An 18,421-nucleotide genomic window follows, 5' to 3' on the forward strand; every position below is an offset into this window, starting at 1 on the left:
ATTTGCTAGTAAGTGCAAAACTGGCCTCTTCCACACGGCAGAAATTAGTTTCATCTCCACCAGACAAAATTCCTGTGCATCTCTGTGGGCAAAATCATTTGCTGCTATCAGTCTTCTACTGGATTAAAAAATAACTCAAAGAGAAGGAAAGGTGCAGACCTCTGTAACATCGGATCACCAGAAGGGTCCTTTAGACACCATCCATGGAAAGAATCTTTTTGTCCATTTCAAAGACTTGCCTCGTTTCTCTTGATTTAGGAAAGTATGCAACCAATTATTCTAAAAGTTACAGAAATGGCATTAAAGGAACCTATACCAGAATCTCAGTCTCAACACTTAGCAGCTTTGTGAAACAATTGCTTTGCCTCTTTGAGCATCAGTGACCTTTTCTGTAAAATGATGATTGATAACAGTATCTGGTTAATGGGAGCTCTTATAAGATTTAAATTACATGTGTCTAAAGCTCCTGATCCAGTGTGTGACTCATAGTAGACATCCGATGAGTGGTAACTATTACTGTGCTAATTATAATTAACTGAATCAACCAAAGAATAATTGTTCAGTTTTGCTTCTGCCACAGTCAGTCAACCTAGGTAGCAGTTACATAGAATATTAGGTACAGCCCTGGGGAAGGACAGTGCATGGCTCCCAGGGGACATGGGAAACATGAGCTTGATTAGAGAAGGCTACTTGCTAGATGCTGGGAAATAATGCCAAGTAGGTCACATCCAGCCTCTTGAGGAGCCTTGGAATCCAGAGAGAAGAGTTGGGGCTCTGTCAGTAAGCATCCAATTCAGAATCATCTGGAGTGCAGAATCCTGGACTTCACCCCAGATCCACTGACTTAATAGCTGGCAGTTGGGAATCTGTATTTTATCAAGTTACTCAGATGTCGCTTGAGCACATTGAACCTTAAGAATCACTGCTGCAGATAAAAGATATAAATCTTTTTCTGGAGTCATATTCTTGAAGCATTGGAGTAAAGTGAAATACGATGGGCCTTCCAGCCATTGCACAGGATAACTTTCTGGATGAAAAGATGAGGGGGGACTGAAGGCAGGAGGGAATTGACAGGAGTAGGCATACGCCGTGACTTGGGTGATGAAGAACTTCATTAGGGTGGGGATGAATGTAGATAGGAAACAGTGACTCTAAGCATCATCATAAAGAAGGAGAATTTAATGACTAAGAGGCTAGGAGACTCAAAGTAGAGGACAGGAAGTATTCAAAACTGACGACATGATTTTAAGTCCAGGTGAATAGAGGAATAGAGATTCACTGACACAAACAGAGAATTGAGAATGGTCAGTTTTGTGGAAAGATAAGGTAAGTTTGGAGCATGTTGGAGGATGGTGGTACTTTTAAGTAGAAATTTATAGAAAATAATTGAAGGAAAGGGGGGGCTCCAAGCTGGAGTGGCAGGTCTTGGCTAGAACAATAGATGAAACTTTCATGGAACATCCTGAGATAAGGCTTCTCTCTTCGCCTTCCTCTTTAGATTGTCAAAGTATATGTTATTTCATACACAAAGGGTTACATGAGCTAAATGCTCATCACTTGAGAAACCTAAAATGGGTGTTTTAAATTTAGGCATTATCCTACCTAAAAAAAAAGCTGTATTTACAGTTTATTTCAAAGATCAAAATGTATGGCATAGTTGATAAGGTGAACGTATTAAACTATTTTCCTCTTTCTAGGAAGGATGTAAAGTTTTTAAGCGTTGTGCAGGGTGGTTGGAAACTCTTTTGTATATCCCAGTGAGGTGTTTGGTAAATGCTTAGTTGTTGAACTGAATTTTAAAATGGTACCTGGCAATATACAGCCTCCCTGTACCTCTGGAGTTAAGCCTGTTTCTGGTAAATTCCCTGGGTTCAATTTCCAACTATGCTACAGCCCTTTGAGAGGCTAATTAAGATCCCTAGCTAATATGGGAATTGTTGTCTGAAAATTAAAAGTTCGAGTATGCCCCAAATCTCAGACTTACTTAGTCCACTGGGAGACTTCCCAGGATTAAATATGTCCTTAACCCAAACTGTTGATTCCAAACGACTGTCTTGGTTGAAGTACAATTTCTAAAGGGTATATGAGACCTTTCACTGCTCTTATAAGTTACACATATTTCTACCAAGGTAAAACTGTTTTTTAAAAAAAGCACTTTTGGTTGTATTTTAATTTTTGTCTTGATTCTACTTTTAGTAAAAAAAGAAAAACTATATTATAATCATTTAGTGTGGTCAGTAATTAAAGGGTTTCATTGATCACTCTATAAACAAAAAGATGGGCATATTCTGAGAGGAAATAAGTCTTTAATGCATTTCTAAACTCGAGGCTGTGGCGTGCTCATGCAAGGACTAAAATTTATATACATTTTTATTGTTGTCTGGTATTCAGCAGTATATATTTTCACACAATATATTGTAAGGAATACTGACTATAAAACGCATTATGCAAGGAATCTCATTGTATATTAAATATTTATTGAATCTAAGTGAATAGCTTCTTTGTATTTTCTAAACTTGAATTTATATCTATGTATTGTTATAAAAATCACATTGTTTTCAATAAATTTATATTTGATTCCCATCCTTAACATCCTATGATATTTATGTCAATTAATTAAATGAATTAATTAAGGTGCTTTATAGACTTATTTTTTGTGATTTTGGTGTACAGAAATTCAAAGCAGATTCAAATGTATTTTCTACCAAATGCTTTACTTGAACTTTTGGATTGCATCAGATATGCAAAGAATAAATAAATGCATTCATTCATTCGACATTCATTTGTTCTGTGCCAAAAATACAGCAGGAAACAAAGCATGATGTGGTTAACTTACACTTTATCTAGTCTAAATCAATAATGATAATAGTACCCTACCCTCAGATAGTAATTTTGACCAAGTCTTCGTGATAATAAATTAATAAAACCTATAGATTGCTTCTAGAGGCAGAGGTCATGGAAGAAATTCTGTTGTAGAACTGAACGTAGAACTCAAATTTTAATTAATTCCTACTAGTTTTCAGTAATATGGAGACCTACACTTTCAAGTTTGGGATTTCACTTTCTCCTTCACATCACCAGCAAACTCAGTGTTTACTAAATGCCATTGATTGATTTGACCCATGGTAAAAGGACCATTTAATATGACTGGTGAGACATGTCTGAGCCTGGTCATTTTGATTGCCAATATTTTATAATCTATGACTTTAGAAATGTAAGCTGTTTTACTTTTTTTTTTTTTTTTAAAAACTTTGCACCATTAATGAGAGGTCTTTATCTTTCATTTGTGCACTTTTTTTTCCAGGTTTTAGGGGAAAAGCCGGAGCTTAGGGATGGAGAAGAGGATGACGACATTATAGCAGACATAACTAACAGGAAAATGGCTAAACTCTACATGGTGGGTTCACTGTGAGGGAGTTCTGTTGTGTTTACTGGGCTGGAAGCTGCTGGGGGGTGGGGGCTGTACTAGGAGGGACTCTTTGCTACAGATGGCAAGTGTCCTCATTGCCCTCAAAGAGAAATGTGTGGGCAGAATCCGTTCTTTGCTCTAGCATAGTTATTTAAATTCCTCTTTCTATTACTTTTAAAATTTTTATTAAAAACAGCAAATAATGATTTGCTGTGATTTAAATAAAATTATATATTGTTGCTGTATTCGTTTGCAACAATATGTTTTGACACATTACATTCAATAAAATGTTTCCTTCATGAAGTAAAAAAACCTTGTAAGCTTTTTCTTATAAAATCTTAATAAGCTATAAAATCATCCCCTTATTTAAAATATCCTGTTTAGCCAACATGGAGACTTTCTTTGTTATGAGCGCAAGGCTATCAAATCAAACAGCTGGAAGGAAACAGGGTAAAAACTGTCCTGGGCATTGGCAGACTTAGTTCCATGTCAGCTCTGTGGGAAGGACTGCCTGGGTGACCTTGGGCAAGACATGGCCATTCTGGGTCTTAGTTTTCTTATCTGAAAAAAAAGAGAGAGAAATTAAATTAGAAGATTACTCAAGTTCCTTCCAACTCCACAATTTTGATTTTATTGCTGGTGAGGGTAACAAAATCCACAAGATGTACCAGTTGAGGAGATGGTTCAGATGGGATCCTTCAAGCATTCCCTCCCCTTGTAACTTTCTAAGCATGTGATTTGGAGCAGACCTTAATCTCCCTGCAGAACTGAATAGTTTTCTCATCTCTTAGGAGAAGGAATTATATTTGCTGCTCATTAAAGGGATCTTCTGGCTCAGACACGCTGTGATTTTAAATGAAGATCAAGTTACTAACTTGTATAGAAGAACTTCCTTTTTGTAGAACGGAAGGGGAAGTAGATTCTTTTCCTCCTAGATGGCAAAGGAAAATGTGGTTACCACTCCTAAATACTGATAATTTTAATATAAGCCACACAGAAATTGTTATTCTAAAGACTTTGTGGCTGCTTATTTTTTTTATTACTGTTTCTAAAACCCAATTGCAACAGTTTAACAAATATCTTTTATGTCACATCATCAAACAAAACTGTTCTCCCTCTTGGATAGCATTATGGGACAAGGGAAATATTCTAAAATGTGAACATGTTAATCCTGAAGCAATGCTCCCTCTAGTGGATCTGTAATGTATTGCATACATCCAATTCTAAAATATGAACATGTTAATCCTGAAGCAATGCTCCCTCTAGTGGATCTGTAATGTATTGCATACATCCAACTCTAAAGTCCTTTTGAAAATACTTTAATTTGGGATTGCTGAACAGAGCTGGGAAGCAGAGTCACCAAGGGTGATTTCTAAAAATACAGAGTTCAAGCCCTACCACAGTGCTGCAAAACCCCACCACTGATCTAGGTAGGGCCCTCAAATCAGCATATTTAACAAGTGCCCGGGTGGATTACCTTGCAGCCTACCAGGCCTTTGAAAAACAGTGAATTCTAACGTAGCAAATTTTGTAAGATCACCTGCAACTTAAAAAAAAAAAAAAATTCTGTAGTCATTTACAAACTTCAAGAGTCTAGGTAAGTTTACTTGTGACACAATTTTATTTGTGACAGATATTTATTTTGATAATTTACACAAAGTATTTAAATGAGGTAAATTACAGGCCCCATATTGAAAAAAATCTGTAAGCATACACTGTAATGTATCAATGCCTTCCTTAGCACAGTGTCTGGCATATGATAGTACTCAGTAAATGTTGAATGAATGAATGTTTAAGCTTCAGCTTTTTGTGTGTGTGCAATGAGTGTAAGGTTATTACCTATTTAAAAGATTGTTGTATTAATAAAAATTAAATAATCTTGCTAAAGCTCATTGTGTGGTGCCTAGTATATATGAAATCACAGCAAACCTTATACATTATTATTATCATTATTATTTTCTGTGTTGAAACTTAACTTTTTATTAGTAATACTTTTACCCCAGAGGATTTTTAAAAAGCCTTTCTAAGGGTATAACTGGGCTCATGGGGTTTTTTGTTTGTTTGTTTTCTTTGAAATAGCTTTGTTGAGATATAATTTACAGATTATAAAGTTTATCCATTTAAAGTGTACAATTCAGTGGTTTTTATTACATGTACAGAGTCGTGCAACCATCACCATGATCAAAGAGTTTAGAACATATTGATCATCCCCAAGCAAGCTCATGGTTTTCATGTTAGGTTTCAGATGCCAGTGGATCCATGAAAGTGAGCGTGGTGGCAGAAGAAAACCCCTTCTCCATGGCGATGCTGCTTTCTGAAGAATGCTTCATTTTGGACCACGGTGCTGCAAAACAGATTTTTGTATGGAAAGGTAAAAAATGGCATTGGTATTGTTGATGTACTTCAGATTTATACATATTTCTTCGGAAAGGTAAATAAAACATCTTTTCTGACTTAACAGAAACCTTACCTTTCTGCGTGATCTGTAAAATGCAGACATCAAAACCATATTTTCTTCCTACCAGCATTATTTACCAGGGATGATGGGGTGAAAGAAAGCCTTTGGGCACTATAAAAAGAATCTTTTTTTATACAGAGTGTTCATTACAATATTGTTAAATATATTTAGTATACTAGGAAAATTCTGCTATTCTTTCAGGGTTATAGTTAAATTCAATTATAATTATGTTTATTTTTTGGTGCACAAGTATTTCTTAATCATATAATACCTTGCTTCTCTGAAATTCTGTCTCTTTCATATATCTTGCATGTTAGGTAGAGATGCTAATCCCCAGGAGAGAAAGGCTGCCATGAAGACAGCTGAAGAATTCCTAGAACAAATGCATTATTCTACTAATACTCAGGTACGTGTGGAAATGAACTGGCTAGAAAAAATGTTTTTAAACCTGGGAGCTCATGACATCGCCACAAAACTCATGAAAGAATTTGGTTCAAAATAACGTAGGCACGGAAGTCATTCTCACATGTGTGCCATGCTGTATCATGTGTCCCTAGAACTACATCTGTGTGGAGGATGGGATTTTGCAGAAATTGGAGATCAGACCTTCCACGGGACTTTGTGATCCACTTCCCCCACAGCCTTTAAGTCAAGATGATCAACCACAGTTGAATTAACTGAGAGCATTTATCAGTTATTCCTTAGAGCAATTTGTATAGACATGGACTAATGCCCAGAGAATATTTGCCTTCATGGACATCAACATAGACACTGGATAGTTGCTCTTCTTTTCTGAATCGCTCAGCCTCATCTTTTCTCTTCATTTTTATGTCCTGGCACAAGTAACACAATGAGATCATTTCTTTCAGGTCATAGACATCTTATAAACCTAGTGTAGGAAAACAGTCAAACTTATTTGACTGTAATGGTAACATACGAAATAACTTTATTCTTCTCTCAAACATCCAGATTCAGTGGCAATTACTTTAGCCGTAAGAAAAAAACAAAAGCCAGGTTGCATTGTTTTAGCTTCGTATTTGATAACCTTCCCTTTTGCATTCAATTAAGGATCCCAGCTTCTAAGTTTACATCTGTCATCACAAAAAAGAGGATCATCTTTGTATTTCCTCAGGTTTTTTCTCCACTACTAGATTAATGTTTTTCCTTGGTCTCTTATTTTTCTGTTTATGATTATTATTATTTTTTAAATTTCAGATTCAAGTTCTTCCAGAAGGAGGTGAAACACCAATCTTCAAACAGTTCTTTAAGGACTGGAGAGATAAAGATCAGAGTGATGGCTTTGGGAAAGTATATGTCACAGAGAAAGTGGCTCAAATAAAGCAAATTCCATTTGATGCCTCAAAATTACACAGTTCTCCACAAATGGCAGCCCAGCATAATATGGTGGATGATGGTTCCGGCAAAGTGGAGGTATTTACATGTTTTTGTTCATTTGTTTGTCCTTGTCAAGCCCATTTATGCCAAGATATGTGGAAATATAACTTCAGGAAACTACAAGCTTTGTAAATTGTGAATTTTTATTATTAATAAAAATGGTTCAAGACTGTATATTAAACCAGGGAGTTTAAAGCTGGAAGAGCTGTTGTCTGGCCTTCAGGCCTAGTTTACGGTGTGTGTGCTGAGATTCTGAGAAGTTAGGCGGTTTGTGCAAGATCACCTAATTATCACCTTAGAGGCCTCCGTGCAACCCAGCCGTCTCCATCTTGTTTCCTGGTCCAGAAATGCTCCTGCCCTTGGAACTGGGATTGTCCAGTGAGGGCGCATTGCTCCAAAAGCACCCACTACATAAGTCTGTCCTTGCCTTGCACCGTAGAGGCATTCACAAAGGCAAATTGGGCATGTGTCATGTGCCAAAATCACAGATATTTTTAGAGCATTCAAATTGAGTTTGTTGGTTATTGCTATTTTTGGACAGAAATTGTTAAAACCCTCCTAAGAATTCTCCCTAACTAAAATCTCTTGACATTTAATCTGCTGTTGGGTCATCTAACTTAAGGGAAACTGGATAATGTCACTTCCATTCTAGAATAATGTTGGTGGCTCTCCACAGTCTTCCTGGGAACGTCCATCCTCAGGTGGGCCTCCCAGACCTCCATGATTGACTCTTGCTGTCTGCACCTCAGCCTTCCACAGCCTTGAGCACTCTTCCCCTCTGCCATCTGGCTAACATTCCCATTCCTCCTTTGTAACTCCGTTAAGTCACAAGCTGCACCTCTTCCGAGAAGCCTTCCCTCCACACTGAAATGACCTTTCTCTGTGCTCAAGCCATAAGTAATATTCTTCATAGAATTTATCATATAAGTACTACAGAATTGTTCATTTACTTACAGGTTTCTCCTCCCAGACCTCTTGTCAGTTCCTTGAGGGAGGGAATTGAATAATTTATCTCTCTATTCCCAGGGCTTATCACAATGCTTGGACCAAAGTATACAGTAAAAAGATTTAAGAGTTTTTTCTCTTTTCAAAGACATGAAGTGTGAATCTAAGCTGTGCAGGGGTTGTGGGAACTGCAAAGGGAGAAGTGCCCCCCCCCACCCCCGACCATGATCGCTGTCAGAGGGGTATTAGCTTCTGGGGCTGGGTCTGTCTCCTGCTCAGACATCCTTTTCTGGAGGTCAACACAGCCAGCAGACCCCGTGGCACACGTGGCTCCCAGCACCAAGTGTGTCCCAGCTGCAGTCTCCACGTTAGGGCACAGCATCTCTGAGATGCCCTCCCATGCCACCCCAGGGATATTAACATCCAGGGCTTTCTCTAGGTTTTTGGGTTTAGCCAGGCCATGCTGCCATTGTTGCTCTGGGATGGCGTGGGAAGGCTGCTCTCTGAAAACTCTGCACTGCTCTTCTGCACTTGCTCATCTCCTTATTTCAAAGCAAAGGGACCATCCTGAGCCTCCCCAGGACCCAGGCGGGACGGTGCTCGCGCACAGTGCCTGCAGTCTCTCACTCAAGTGTTAACTTTCCCGTTTCGTTTACAACTCTCATCTCTCCAACTTTTAATCCTTAATTAAAAGTGTCTTTAATCTGTGACGAGGATAAGGAAATAGAAAATAACTAGTTCTGCCCGCTTTTTTTTTTTTAATTATTTATTTATTTATTTATGGCTGTGTTGGGTCTTCGTTTCTGTGCGAGGGCTTTCTCTAGTTGTAGCAAGTGGGGGCCACTCTTCATCACGGTGCGCGGGCTTCTCACTATCGCGGCCTCTCTTGTTGCGGAGCACAGGCTCCAGACGCGCAGGCTCAGCAGTTGTGGCTCACGGGCCCAGTCGCTCCGCGGCATGTGGGATCTTCCCAGACCAGGGCTCGAACCCGTGTCCCCTGCATTGGCAGGCAGATTCTCAACCACTGTGCCACCAGGGAAGCCCTGCCCGCTTTTATCTTAATCAGTCTCATGCCTAGATGGTGGCTTTTGAAAATAGAAGTCATGCAACTGGTGTTTTTATTACTTGGTCACAATCTGCCACTCTTACCTGGGGAAACAATAGTCTCATGGCTTAAAACACAGGGAAAAAGAAATTTAAAAAAAATTACTTCCCAACTGATGAAAAATTGTATGTAAGTTAAGAGATGTATTTCTGAGCGGAATATTTCCGTTTGTTATTCCACTAGAGTGTCATGTTATTTTCCCTAATCGATCAAACAATATGTACTTATTAATCAACAGGCTCAGAACTGAGCTAAGTACTATGAAGGGTACCAAAGAACTATAAGCGCTTAAAAAGTCAATAACCAAATTGCCAAATTGATAAAAATTTCTTCCTGTTGCTTAATTTGTAAACTAGTGAGAAAAATAATTTAAAAGTTGCTTAATGACAGATCTAAACCAAACTGTTTTTTAAACCTCTGAGAAGTGTCATTAGATCAAGAAAATTTTGATTTGGGTACACATATTTCATTACTTTTAGATTTGGCGTGTAGAAAACAATGGTAGGATCGGAATTGACCGAAACTCGTATGGTGAATTCTATGGTGGTGACTGCTACATTATACTCTACACTTATCCCAGAGGACAGATTATCTACACCTGGTAAGTCTCCCTCTTTCATAAGATCTCAAGTTCCGTAGAGGCCACATTTTGCTCCAAAGTCAAATTTCATTAAATTCCATGCAGTAGGGGGTAGAATTATCCTATAAATACGTCCGTGAGGTTTGTATAGCATGCAAGTAGTATTCTTTCGATATGATTTTGACTGTATTCTGCAGCTGCTGTCCACAAGCAGGAGGGGTTAGATAAGTGTCATCCTTTCTAATCTAGGAGAAAGGTTCTGATAGCCCAAGGGTAGTGTTCCTTTAGTGGATATGCAGTTGAATAACTCATCTCCTATGCAAGCTAACACTCCAACTGGCATCCGGTACCATGTCTTCTTATTGTTAAAATTCACAGAGCCCATCTTGATTGGAGCTGCAGCATTTCAATGATGCAAATCCTCTAAGGCATGTATATAATTTATGATTCTATTTCATACTCCAGAGACCTCAAATTGATGCATCCTTATTCTTTGTCCTCATGAAATTCATAGCAGTAATGAAGAAAAATGCCATTGCATCCATATCTCGTATGGTTTTCACATAATGACTTGAGTTAATTGAAGGTTAAGTTTACTTAGAGAGAGTCAGTGCCCATGGGGAGTGTCCAACCAAGTAAGTGAAGTACACATAGCATGCTGGACTATTCCAAAGGGACAGGGATTCTGCAACAAATCATGCAATGTGGGATTCTCAAACTTTTTTTTAAGTGAAATCAGGAAAAGTAGAATATTTCTGAGAAGACTGAGAAAAAGAAAAGAATTTTCAAAAAAGATCTTAAAGGGGCTTCCCTGGTGGCGCAGTGGTTGAGAATCTGCCTGCCAATGCAGAGGACACGGGTTCGAGCCCTGGTCTGGGAAGATCCCACGTGCCACGGAGCAGCTGGGCCCGTGAGCCACAACTACTGAGCCTGCGCGTCTGGAGCCTGTGCTCTGCAACAAGAGAGGCCGCGATAGTGAGAGGCCCGCGCACCGCGATGAAGAGCGGCCCCCGCTCGCCACAACTGGAGAAAGCCCTCGCACACAAACGAAGACCCAACACAGCCATAAATAAATAAATAAACAAATACTTAAAAAAAAAAAATCTTAAAGCTGAGGGGTGTAGGCCAAAGGCGCAAGGGTGAAGCAGGATCCTGCCTTTGCCTACATGGTGATGGCAATCTTCAGGGAACATATTGAATGTATGCAGACTCAGGTGTCTGCTGATATCGTGACATTTCTCTCTGGTGAGCGTCCCACCAGATGACAGAGACATCTGTCCACACCGTGTGACCACTTAACACTTATACTGGCCAGTGCCTTGAGCTTAACCAAGTAAAGGAGATGAGATGATTATCCCTATCCCATAGTTCTTGGTACCCAAAGGGTGGTCTGTGAACCAAAAGCATGGGCATCACTAGGGAGTTGATTAGAAAAATGTCAGGCCCCATCTTTGACCCACTAAAGCAGAACCTGCATTTTAACAAGATCTCAGGATGATTCATATGCACTTTAATGATTGATAGGCACTGCCTTAGGCAGTGGTTCCCAACACTAGCTGCACATACTAACCTGGACAGTTTTTCACAAATCCAAACGCCTGGCCTCCACTTTATACCAAATAAAGGTGGTGGTAGGACTCCTGAGATTCTAATGTACACCGTGGCATTAATGAGAACCTCTGTGTCCAGGGACATTTCTGACTCCACAGTCACATCATATCCTGTCAAAGATGAATGTATTTAGCTATTTAGCTCTATGTTTAAGATGCCATCTTCTTAGTAACCATTTTTTTGAGCAGCATGTTTGTGCCAGCAAAGTTCTAGATGTTTCCATATATTATCTTTCTTCCTCACAACCAGATTATTTTCAAGTGAAAGGTAAAGATAAAAAAGGAAGGAGGACTTAGGCAGTATTAAGTAATTTAACCCAAGGTCACAACTTTTGTAACTGGTGAAGCAACATTTCACACCTTGATCTGCAGCTCTCTTTAAGGCCTGTGTGCAGCTATACCTTGGTAGAAGCTGCGTCCTTATTTTGCAATTTCCTTTTCTAAAATTTTAATTCAGAAGAGTGTGTGCAAAGTGTGGCATTTGTAGGGATAAATTTATTGTTCCGAGTCAGCTTTTCTTTTACATTCTGTTTCTTGGTCTTCTTTTTGGTATGTAAAAAATATAATTAATTGTAGCACTCAGATCAAAGAAGAAAGACTAAATAAGTAATTCAAGAGAATGTTTTGAGGAATTAGCAGTTTGTAATCCATATCAATAACTATGTGGATATAACTTAAACAGATTAAATCAGGTCGTAAATTTTAAACGCAGTAGCTATTCCTTCAATCCTACGAAAGTATTCATAGAGCGCTTTCTATGTGCCAAGCACTGAGCTAGATACTAAAGATACAGTGGTGAAAAAAAAAAAAAAAACCTTGCCCAAGAATTTATACTTTAAAGAGAGAAAGATGATTATCAGGCATTTCAATGAAATATGAAGGGCTTAAGATAAAACCAAGCTGAGTGATCTTTGGGGAATTAGGGACAGACACTCAAGCTCACTCCTAGGCTATTGGTGAAGGGCTCTTAGAAGTGACATCTAAGTGGGAGCAAAAATGGGAGCGATGGAAGCAAGCAAATAGGGAAGTTGTTCCAAGCAATGCCGGGAAGATCGTGCTCTCCTCGGTTCGTAATGATGTATGGCTAGAGCAAAGTTAAGGAGCAAAAGATAAAACCAGAGAAATTAGAAGGAGCCAAATGGTGAATGACCTTGTAACTATCCTGGGGAAGATGCACTTTATTTTCAGGGCATTGGGAGCCAGTCAAAGAGTTTGCACAGGGGAGTGACATGATTGGTTTCCATCTTAGAGAAATTATTCTGGTTAACACCTAAAGAATGGACTGGTGGGAGATTGTTGGCAGAGAGGCCATTTGGAATTTGTTGCAATAATCCAACTGAATGATAATATGGCCAGAGATCAGTGTAAGGGAGGGAAAGGATGAGCAAGTGTGCAAAGTATTAAGGAGTTGACATCTGAATGACTGGTTACGGGGAACGGAGAAGATGACTGAGTCAAGGGTGGCCCCAGATTTCTGGTCTGTGCACAGGTGTGTAGTGTTTTATTCGCTGAGATAAGGAACTCAGGAGGAGGACAAGTTTGGTCCTCACTGTAAAGAAATCAAAGAGAAAAAGAAGATGAAAATATGTCACATTTTTAATAGTCATGACCTTTGGGGTAAGACTGGGGCTGGGGGAGGTGGTCATTTAGTTTTCTTCTTTCATTTTGATGTGTTCAAGGTTTCTGTGATGAGAATGTATGACTTTTTGAGATATCAAGAATATAAGTTAGATGCTTGTGTCCTCTTGTGAGTTTTTGTCATTTAATATCATGGATGTTAAATATGTCAGTTTGTTAATATTGTATGGTTTGCAGAACTTCGAAAACTTCCATAAAGGTAGCAAAGAGGCATTTAGAAAATGCCTCTTGAAGACTAGCTTTCAAATTAAACAGGTTTCCAGTTTATGTGATAATTTCAATGCAGGGATGTAAATAGGTTAAATCCAAGAAGCAGAGTAGAAGGTGACAAACTAGAATTAAATCACTTTGTCTCTTTGTTTCTGAAACCACTTATATTCTAAAATGATAGGAGAAAAATAATTTCAGCAGTGATCTTTTCTCTGAAATGTCAAGTAGTTGAAATTGAACAAACTTTGAACAGTGGCGATGATGAGTCTCTTGAAGCAGTAAATTCCATTTTCATGCAGCATTTATTTTTAATGAGTAACAAGCACCACAGATTTATAAAGAAGGAATCATATCAAAGTAAATTGCTTTTTTTCCCCCTAGGCACAGGATTTCAAAATTAGAGGCAAAGAGCAACTTTATTATATCTTGATTACAGTGGAGTCCTTGACCTCCTGGGTCATAGCTCAATAAAGCAAATTGGTTTGAATCTGTGTGGATGGAAGCATGAGTCACTTTGACAGGAAGAGGAAGAAGGGCTCGAGATGAACAGTGAAATATTTATTAAGAGTGTCAGACGGCAAAAGTTTGGTGAGGGTTTTCAGTTTTGCTGGTTGAAATACTCCAGGAAAAAAAATAGTAAAATGGTGACAAAAGTTTGGTGATGTAGTCTATTAGTTAGTTGACTTTTTTTCCTGCAGAAAAAAAAGGAAATGAAGAAACATCCAAGAAGTTGCAGATGTGAGGAAGGAAGGACAGGCGATAACAGACCCAGCTCTTTCCTCAGCTCTGTGTTACTCCCCAGCCGGTGCTCCCAGTGGCTCCCGGAAGTGTTTGCTAGCATGATAAGCTCATGGAAAATTTAGGCTATTAGCATTAAAAGACTGTATCTTTATGTGTGCCTTTGTTATGAAAAGCATTTTTTATTTTTTTAAACGTATGCCTGACATGAGCATATCCTTCCTTTTTTTTTTGCACCCCACTGTAGAACATTTTTATATCAATCACTTGACTCTGTTGGTGCAATGAAATATTCTGAGATAAATGAGACGTGCTCCCTGAATTCTGTGTTTTGGGGTGTGCGTCTGTGTGTGTTGCCCAGGTTGGGAGGCTATTGTTAATCTGTTCTGGGTATGGAACAGGTAGCACACTCTCAGACCTTCAGAAGAAAGGATATAATTAATTTTCAAAATCCAGTTCCAGGATTAGTGTTCTTTCCGCTAACCCCTAGTCACACAAAGATAGGAGGATTGGCTCCAAACAATGCTCAGTGCTTTCACTGGCTTTTCCCTCCCACAAAGTCATCAAACAAGCAGATCTCCCAGAGGTTGCTATATAAGTTAAGCCAGTGATTGGAGTTATAGCCGCAAGCTACCCTAGAAAGAGAAGTTGCAGATGAACTGGATGAATTGATTCATTGACTCTTTTTTTTTTGGCTGTGTTGGGTCTTCGTTGCAGCACGTAGGCTTCTCTCTAGTTGCGGTGTGCAGGATTTCTCTCTCTAGTTGTGGTGCACTGGCTCCAGGGCGCATGAGCTCTGTAGTTTGTGGCATGCGGGCTCTCTCGTTGAGGCGTGAGCTCAGTAGTTGTAGCACACTGGCTTAGTTGCCCCGTGGCATGTGGGATCCCAGTTCCCCAGCCAGGGATCACACCTGTGTCCCCTGCATTGGAAGGTGGATTCTTTACCACTGGACCACCAGGGAAGACCCGATTCATCGATCCTTGTCTGGGTCACTGGTAGTTTAGCTTCTTGTACAGTTTTATTAAAAATTCCTTTAAAGAATTGCTAGAATGACAAAATGGGGCTTCACCATTGCCTACTTCTGATGATTATTTTCTTGATTTTTCTGGGTCCACACATTTGTTACTAAGATCACCAAATATTCATGGAAAGATAAAGTACTTCTAACATCCAGTCTAATAGATTTGGCTCGTATTCTACTCAAATGGATTATTTTCACTGTGAAGGTGGTTTCCCAAAATAGGCACCTCCAACTTGAAATCAGAGAGAATTGACTACTTAGCAAAGTAATTATGGAACTAAAAATGGACCTATGAAATGGAGATTAAAGATACCTATCATATGTAGTTCTAAACAATACATGGGATAGTTCATGGCTCAATTTTAGTTAAGTACTTTAAAAAAACAATAGCTTCTATGGCTTTATCATGTCAAAACATCTGGTTTCTTCTTGATCTTTCATAATAACTTAAGTTTCTGCTTGAAATGCCTACATTAGAAGATCTTAAAACTTAAATACAAGCTAATTTATTTTACTTTGGTTCCTCCAGGCAGGGAGCAAATGCCACGAGGGATGAGCTGACGACCTCCGCCTTCCTGACCGTTCAGTTGGATAGATCCCTTGGAGGACAGGCTGTGCAGGTTGGGATATTTTTACCCCAAAACTTATACAAGTTAAAGTTTTCTTAGCCCAGTGTCTAGTTAAAACCCTTTTCCCAAGCTGGGATGGGAATTTGACACTTTCTAAATATTATCTTGTTTTCATTTTAGAATTTAAATATTCCTATTCTCATGCCATACTCGTTCTCTCAGATTCTGGAAAAGAGGGAGCAAACAAAATTTAAAAAACAGAAACAAAAATAAACTATTCACAGATTTAAGAGCCCCAAAGAATCATTCCTTTAAAATCATATCAGATCAATGATAGCCACTGGTTATTAAAACTGTTCTACATGAGTTATCACTTCCAGGTGATCACTTTCCAGTTTTCAAATCTTTATAAATGTGTAATGGCTTCTTCAAAGGTAGAAAGTAATTAGAAAAGGAAGTCCGATACTTTAGTACATAAAAACTGAGATGTGGAGAGTGAATTCAGTCTTCCAGCTGGTTTTCTTTCCATCTTGGATTTTAGTTCCTAAATAAAGCAAGTTAGACCTAAATTTAAAGGTGCATATTAACTTTTAAAAAATAAACTAACTTTGTTAATTGTTAATTAACAAATTAACAAGATGATTGAATTCTGTAAATGCAGTAACTCCCCATGAAGTTCCCCATGAACTATTACATTCATTTCTTTTTTTTGAATTTTATTTTATTTATTTTTTATACAGCAGGTTCTTATTAGTTATCTGTTTTATATATATTTGTGTATACATGTCAATCCCAATCTCCCAGTTCATCCCACCACCACCACCACCCCCGCTTTCCCCGCTTGGTGTCCATACGTTTGTTCTCTACATCTGTGTCTCTATTTCTGCCCTACAAACCAGTTTGTCTGCACCATTTTTCTATATTCCACATACATGTGTTAATATACGATATTTGTTTATCTCTTTCTGACTTACTTCACTCTGTATGACAGTCTCTAGGTCCATCCATGTCTCTACAAATGACCCAATTTGATTCCTTTTTATGGTTGAGTAATATTCCATTGTATATATGTACCATATCTTCTTTATCCATTCATCTCTCGATGGGCATTTAGGTTGCTTCCATGACCTGGCTATTGTAAATAGTGCTGCAGTGAACAGTGGGGTGCATGTGTCTTTTTGAATTACGGTTTTTTCTGGGTATATGCCCAGTAGTGGGATTGCTGGGTCATATGGTAATTCTATTTTTAGTTTGTTTTTTTTTTTAAACATCTTTATTGAAGTATAATTGCTTTACAATGGTGTGTTAGTTTCTGCTTTATAACAAAGTGAATCAGTTATACATATACATATGTTCCCATATCTCTTCCCTCTTGCGTCTCCCTCCCTCCCACACTCCCCATCCCACCCCTCTAGGTGGTCACAAAGCACCGAGCTGATCTCCCTGTGCTATGCGGCTGCTTCCCACTAGCTATCTATTTTACATTTGGTAGTGTATATATGTCCATGACACTCTCTCACCCTGTCACATCTCACCCCTCCCTCTCCCCATATCCTCAAGTCCATTCTCTAGTAGGTCTGTGTCTTTATTCTCGTCTTGCCACTAGGTTCTTCATGGCCATTTTTTTTCCCTTAGATTCCATATATATGTGTTAGCATACTGTATTTGTTTTTCTCTTTCTGACTTACTTCACTCTGTATGACACACTCTAACTCCATCCACCTCATTACAAATACCTCCATTTCATTTCTTTTTATGGCTGAGTAATATTCCATTGTATATATGTGACACATCTTCTTTATCCATTCATCTGTCGATGGACATTTAGGTCGCTTCCATGTCCTGGCTATTGTACATAGAGCTGCAATGAACATTTTGGTACATGACTCTTTTTGAACTATGGTTTTCTCAGGGTATATGCCCAGTAGTGGGATTGCTGGGTCGTATGGTAGTTCTATTTTTAGTTTTTTAAGGAACCTCCATACTGTTCTCCATAGTGGCTGTTTCAATTTACATTCCCACCAACAGTGCAAGAGGGTTCCCTTTTCTCCATACCCGCTCCAGCATTTGTTGTTTGTAGATTTTCTGATGATGGCCATTCTAACCAGCGTGAGGTGATACCTCATTGTAGTTTTGATTTGCATTTCTCTAATGATTAGTGATGTTGAGCATCTTTTCATGTGCCTCTTGGCCATCTGTACGTCTTCTTTGGAGAAATGTCTATTTAGGTCCTCTGCCTATTTTTGGATTGGGTTGTTTGTTTTTTTTAATATTGAACTGCATGAGCTGTTTATATACTTTAGAGATTAATCCTTTGTCCATTGATTCGTTTGCAAATATTTTCTCCCATTCTGAGGGTTGTCTTTTTGTCTTGTTTATAGTTTCCTTTGCTGTGCAAAAGCTTTTAGGTTTCATTAGGTCCCATTTGTTTATTTTTGTTTTTATTTCCATTACTCTAGGAGGTGGGTCAAAAAAGATCTTGCTGTGATTTATGTCAAAGAGTGTTCTGCCTATGTTTTCCTCTAAGAGTTTTATAGTTTCTGGTCTGACATTTAGGTCTTTAACCCATTTTGAGTTTATTTTTGTGTATGGTGTTAGGGAGTGTTCTAATTTCATTCTTTAACATGTAGCTGTGCAGTTTTCCCAGCACCACTTATTGAAGAGACTGTCTTTTCTCCATTGTATATCCTTGCCTCCATTGTCTTAGATTAGTTGACTATAGGTGTGTGGGTTTATCTCTGG

The 18,421-nt window shown here is 38.6% G+C and overlaps 1 protein-coding gene across 1 annotated transcript in view; it reads left to right on the plus strand.

Moving 5' to 3' along the window:
- Positions 1 to 18,421, plus strand: part of SCIN (scinderin) — an 82,812-nt gene that overhangs the window by 42,508 nt on the left and 21,883 nt on the right. Inside the window, exons 5-10 of the mRNA XM_007164903.3 lie at positions 3,305 to 3,397; positions 5,648 to 5,780; positions 6,185 to 6,273; positions 7,083 to 7,298; positions 9,792 to 9,913; positions 15,640 to 15,730. Coding sequence (XP_007164965.2) covers positions 3,305 to 3,397; positions 5,648 to 5,780; positions 6,185 to 6,273; positions 7,083 to 7,298; positions 9,792 to 9,913; positions 15,640 to 15,730 — 744 coding nt within the window. The remainder of the gene's footprint in view (positions 1 to 3,304; positions 3,398 to 5,647; positions 5,781 to 6,184; positions 6,274 to 7,082; positions 7,299 to 9,791; positions 9,914 to 15,639; positions 15,731 to 18,421) is intronic.

Source organism: Balaenoptera acutorostrata, chromosome 7 (genome assembly GCF_949987535.1).
Source record: "Balaenoptera acutorostrata chromosome 7, mBalAcu1.1, whole genome shotgun sequence".
NCBI classification, from domain to species: Eukaryota; Metazoa; Chordata; class Mammalia; order Artiodactyla; family Balaenopteridae; genus Balaenoptera; species Balaenoptera acutorostrata.